At 35.9% G+C, this 6132-nt stretch overlaps 1 protein-coding gene across 1 annotated transcript; it reads left to right on the top strand.

Annotated features, from left to right (window-relative positions):
* Positions 1–1218: 1218 nt before the first annotated feature.
* LOC145240259 (histone H3) lies at positions 1219–1629 on the top strand. The gene has a single exon (XM_080103841.1). The coding sequence runs from the start codon at positions 1219–1221 to the stop codon at positions 1627–1629; it is 411 nt and encodes a 136-aa protein (XP_079959967.1).
* Positions 1630–6132: the final 4503 nt, after the last annotated feature.

Genomic DNA, 6132 nt, shown 5'->3' with positions numbered 1-6132 from the left:
ATCTGGATCTTGTAGTCCCCGGTCATTATATTCTTTTGACCGCGGACTGGAGTTACCTCCTCGACGTCCCCGTACTGGCTGAGGATGGCTCCCAGTTGGTCTGCATCCATGTAACAGGGGACGTTCAAGGCGGAGACGTTTGTCCTTCTCCTGTTCAGGTACACCGGCTGCAGCTTGATATTCCTGCTCTGGTGTACAGTCCTGGACAATTTGTCGGCGGCTTCTGGCGTGGGGAGCAGCACATCCCACTGTGCGTAGCTCCGTCTGCAGACGTAACTGGCTGGGATGTTCTGCTCCAGCAGGAGTTTCAACATGGTGTCTTTGTTGACCCCCGTCAGACCCCTCGTCTTGGTGTCTGATGTGATGAAGGAGAGGACTCTTTTCTCCAAGCCTTCGACCTGACCCGGGAGGGGTTTGATTGTGTTCCCCTCCGTATAGTCTTTGTACTTGGAGTCAAAGAGCCTCTTGTAGTCCTCCGGCTTCTTCTTGTTGGGTTGTGCTTTGGGGCCCCATGCTGATCCTCCCTCCGGTTGGGTGTTTGCTGGTCCGGGGACAGGAGTTGTAGGTGAGGCAGCTGGCCGCTCCGTGCCCGTTGTTGTGCCTGCAGCGCCTGGGGTTTGACCTTTACCAGTCAGAGTTGGCCAGTCCGCATTGGTCCTCGCGTGCTGGCTTACTCTGCTTTCCGGGTCGTTCCCCTTAGGTTTCTTGTTCTGCTGGATGGCTTTCGGAGTTGTAGGTGCCTCCCCTCCTGGGGATGTGTTCCCAGCAGCGGCTTTTGCAGTCGCAGAGGTGGGGGGTGGTGCTGCTACCAGTTTACGTTTGTTGGAACTGGTCAATGCGTTTACCCCCACCTGGGTATTCCTCTTCCCGTCATTACCCTCTTGGGGAGTGCTGCTGGGTGGGATGATGGTTTCCTCCTCGAACAGCGCTTTTAGAGACCAGACATATTGTGAGTTTAGAACGCGAGAAATAAGATTGTGCGCCGCAACACTTGAAATTTACTATATATAGGTCTCCGCACAAAATCCGGCGGACCTAGTTGAAAGCACGCCACGTGATTCTTTATTACCAATGAGAATAAAGGGAAATATTTGAATATTTTGCGCGCATATAACAAAGGAAAGTAGCATCAGCAGCAGCTGATAACAACCCCTATAAAAAGGTGTAACGGTCGTGCTCGTGAAATTAATCATCATTTGAAGTAGTAATTGTTTCATAATGGCTCGTACTAAGCAGACCGCTCGTAAATCCACCGGAGGAAAAGCTCCCCGTAAGCAGTTGGCTACCAAAGCCGCACGTAAAAGTGCTCCAGCCACTGGTGGAGTGAAGAAACCCCATCGTTACAGGCCCGGTACTGTAGCTCTCCGTGAGATCAGACGTTATCAAAAATCCACTGAGCTTCTCATCAGGAAACTTCCCTTCCAACGTTTGGTTCGTGAAATCGCCCAAGACTTCAAGACCGATCTCCGTTTCCAGAGTTCTTCTGTGATGGCTCTTCAGGAGGCCAGTGAAGCTTACTTGGTTGGTCTTTTCGAAGACACCAACTTGTGTGCCATCCACGCCAAACGTGTCACCATCATGCCGAAGGACATCCAATTGGCTCGTCGTATCCGAGGCGAGAGAGCTTAAATTTATTATCTCTCTTCATATTCAAACGGCCCTTTTCAGGGCCACAAATTTATTATGAAAGTTTTTCTTTACTCTTGTAATTTAATGCGATTTTTATGTTTTATAAGTTTTCTATATTCTGTCATTGACTTTTTTCAATGTGATTTTCCTCTTTAGGTGTATTTAATAGGTGAAACAACATTTTTCGACATCAATTGTTCTTAGGCAATTTATATTCATTCATGATGTTCGGCTCTAATTTCCGCATTTCCTAATAATCTTCGTAAACAATAAATTTATTTCTGTGTTTGTATTACCGTACACAGATTCGAAAAAGTTGTCAAAACCAAATATATAACAAATAAATGTTATCAAAGGCAAGATAAATCACTGTTCTACCTAATTGGATGTGTTTTTAGTGTCTTTATTTAATGTAACATCTTTAATCAGCTCGAAAAACAGTGTTTACCGATGTATTTGGAAAATTGAAAATGGCGCCCAAGATAAAATAATGTTAAAATCCCATGGAATATATGTCACGGTAACATACTGAGCGAGTGTTTTTATTTTAATGCGATTTTTTTTTTTTAAGTATTCTATATTCTGTTAATTTTCAATATGATTTTCCTCTTTACGTGTATTTATAAGTGAAACATTTTTCGACATCAATTGTTTTTAGGCAATTTATATTCGAAAAAGTTGTCAAAAAACAAATATATAACAAATAGATTTATCAAAGGCAAATGGCGCCCAAGACAAAATAATATTCAAAACCCACCGAATATATGTCACGGTAACATATTGAGCGTGGTTCTAACAGTATTTTGTCTTGTTTTATAGTTTTAACTCCTTTCCTCAGACTTACCGTGTCAATGAGAGAGAAAATCTGGTTTCATTTTAATTTTCCAGTACATCGGTAAACACTTTTTTTGAGCGCTGAATTAAATATTACATTAAATAAAGACATTAAAAACATATCCAGTTAGGTAGAAAATTAGCTTATCTTGCTTTGATAACATTTATTTATATATTATTTTTTTTTTTGTTTTTTTCGAATCTATGTGTACAGTAATAGTAACCATTATTTATTAAATTTATTGAATATTTCCTATGAGGTTTCACCGAGCATTAGATTGAATAGATTAGTAATAAACTACAATTTAAAGTAATTATAAACAACTACAAAAAATGTTGATGTACCGTAAAACAGAATAATACCGTTAAAAGAATCTTATCAAAACATTAAAAAGAAATCACTCGTATGTCAGCTACAGCATGAATTAATAACTCTAAATCCAAAGATAATCTGCATAAAATGACTCAAAGGGTTGATCTGCCGTACAATCTAACAAACGAACCTCATCATTTTTGTCCACTGAGATTCATTCGCAAATATTCTCTATTTATATACGTTATTAATCAATAAAAATATTTAGAGTTCGACTTCGAACACTTGTACTGAAGTAACAAAAATGTTGGGTTGTTGTTACTTGATCTAATATACAGGATAATTACGAACAACTGAAATGTGGAGAATGATGACTTGAATATCACTTTATCTTAAATAAATATAAATGAATCTTTATTTGAAATAAAAGTTCGATAACTCAAAAATTACATAACTCTAAATTAGTTTAACTGAATTATTTCCCTTTGTATTGTTTAGATTATGAAACAGAATTCGGGTCAAGATCAAAGTGTAGTATTTGTTCTTCAGATGCTGCATTTCAATTTCTTGTTCTCTGTCAGTGGAGGAGAAATCCTTTACGACTGAGACAATTTTTATTTTTGTTCCTTTTCTCCACATTAAAAAACGACCTTGTATCGTGGGGAGACATTGTAAATAGGAACCAACAATATTATGACTATATTGTGAAAAAAATAAATAAAATAAAGAGCACGAAAGATTATTTTAAATAATTTTGTGTGTACATCAAAGTTTTCTTTTCCGTTGAAACAAAATCTGTTTCATTTATAATTTATAAGTAAGTTGAAAGCTCGACAAATAAACAGAAATAAAACAAAAGCATTAATTGCAGACGAACTTATTGAATAAAAGGATTTTTAAAAATAGTTTTAGATAAATGTATAAATCAAAGCGTCCTGCGTTAAAAACTTCTTTTCATTTGAGATTTTCGTATTCTAAAAGATATGTAAAATAAGATAGTAGATAAAATACTACAAAACAACATGAATTATTGACAAATGTTATTAACTTTACAGATTGATACAGAATTTGGGGATGTTAATGTATTTAATCAACAATTATGTTTTGATAAAATTGATATTTTTCTGTACAGTGCTAAAAGATTTTTAGACAGAAAATCCAATAACACGCAGCAAATATGAGTTTATTAATATTTCAATGGAAATAGTGTCCATTATATTTTAAATAAAAAACGAACCCAAACGAGATAAATTAATAAGTACTAATAAATGCTCTGAAAGTAATATTGTGCTACATAGTTCAATACTAATAATGAAGTCACATTGTAAGAGACAAACTTTAATTTACTTTGCCCTGCTTCATTTGAATGCTCCCTTATTATATAACCTTTCATTAATTATTTTTTTTGGGGGGGGGGGGTTAAAAAAACATTCACTTCGAAATTACTTACGCGTTCTTTTCTAACACCATTACAACAATGATCATATATTATTTTAATGGTGTGTAAAAAAGTCATTAAATTATTGGTTGAATAAAATCGTTATAAGACCATAACCAAGATTACGGTAATGTTTTAATCTCTATAAAATATAGAAATACTTCCAAAGTTTGTTCCAATCTTATAATATTTGCAAATTCGATCAGTATTTCAAAAGTCAGGAATAATCTTTTTTGACAGTTTACATCCTTACAATTTTTTATTATTATTTCTAAGGGTCACAAGATGATTTTTTTTTTATTTTATTTAAATTAGCAAATTATTAAAACTATTGTTTCTATTCATTTAGTTTGTAGATAAGATCAAGCGTCGACGAGTCTTGTGTTCCATCCTTGTCCTGTTGTATTGTTGGTATCATAAAAGGGGTACCGTTGTATGATCGTCTAAATGTTGATGTCTATTTGTGATATATTCATATGTAATTGTTCATATGCAGTTGTGTGTGTGTGTGTGGTACATGTATTTTGAACATACCTTAACTTCATCATAGTTATAACGCGTTTCCGTAAACACATGACTCCTACGAGATAAAAGATTTTCCTTATAACATTACGAGAGCATTTTCCTATGTTGGTCCGGCCGAACTACGAATCCGGGGAAAAATCCCACGAAAAAACAAAACAAAAAAAATTCCACGACCATCCTGAAAACTAGAATAAATACCGACTGAACCCTTGACTCTTCCAAAACTTAAGAACTAGTTGACCCCTTACTCATAACCCAGTAGTGTGTCTTATTTTTTTATTTTTTGTATTTCTTACTTCGGTACACTGCTTAAATCTTATTTCTTTCTTATTCCCAATTTTTTTATTTTTTTTTATTTTTATTATTATTATTATTATTATTATTATTATTATTATTATTATTATTATTATTATTATTAGCAGCAGCAGCAGCGGCTCACATGGAGCTTTCACACAACTCAAGAAACGATCTGATTGGAAATCTGTGGTGTTCTCTGGAAGCTGAGTGACAACAAGTCTTCCCAGACGTCCAGCTCTCTCCACCTCCTTCGATAACATTTGCAAATGAATTTGCATCATCGCAACAGCCTCTTACCATTGATTTCTCAATGGCAGTGGCCATTGGTTTATACTGGAATTTAAGTGGCACTCAGCCTCCCCAAGGTCCCAGTACTCTTTGCGCTTGTCCAGCCGAGGTCTGGCTAGTGCTCGCTCCTCGGCCTTTCAGTCTTTCTTGACCCTTCTCAGCTCTTTGGTATCACTTTTTTATTGGGAAGAACGGTGATGAAACAATGGAGGGATGAATGATGGGGGTGTAGAACTTGTAGATATGCAGCTTCGGTGTTCTTCATTCCTTGTAACGCTTATGCGTTATATTGTCTTCTTGTATTATTCTCCGCATTCAAGGGTTTTCCTTAATATTTCAGTCGTTTTCATTATCGTTAGTCGTTGTACTTTTGCAGTTATTCCTCTGATTCCAATTTCTGATATTCTTTTTTCAAAGTTTTTCGGAATTGCTCCTAGTGCTCCTACTATTATCGGTACTATTTTGATTTTCTTCATCATCCAAATCCCTTTTAACTCTCTGGTTAGCTCTGTGTATTTGCTTCGTTTCTCCTTTTCTTTCATACTCACCCTGTGGTCAACTGAGACAGCAAAGTCTACGATTTGACAGGATTTTTCTTCTTAATTATTACGACATCTGGTCTTCTTGATTGGATGGGTTTGTCTATATTTTAATGTGATTATTCACATGTGGGTGATTCAAGATTATTTTTTGTAATGCGATTCTTAATTATTTAAAAAACTTTTACACTAAGACCTATGTTTGGATGTTGTAATTTTCTTTAAATACATTGCTGTAGTTTTCTTATTTTTGTAACAAAATTTAACGA

The sequence above is a fragment of the Euprymna scolopes genome, chromosome 19 (genome assembly GCF_053919585.1).
Source record: "Euprymna scolopes isolate OS-2025 chromosome 19, ASM5391958v1, whole genome shotgun sequence".
Taxonomy (NCBI): Eukaryota; Metazoa; Mollusca; class Cephalopoda; order Sepiida; family Sepiolidae; genus Euprymna; species Euprymna scolopes.
The sequence above is the reverse complement of the archived record's forward strand: the minus strand, read 5'-3'. Positions and strand labels throughout refer to the sequence as shown.

Excerpts from the sequence above, each read along its gene's own strand:
- LOC145240259 (XM_080103841.1), top strand. The coding sequence starts at position 1,219 with ATGGCTCGTACTAAGCAGACCGCTCGTAAATCCACCGGAGGAAAAGCT.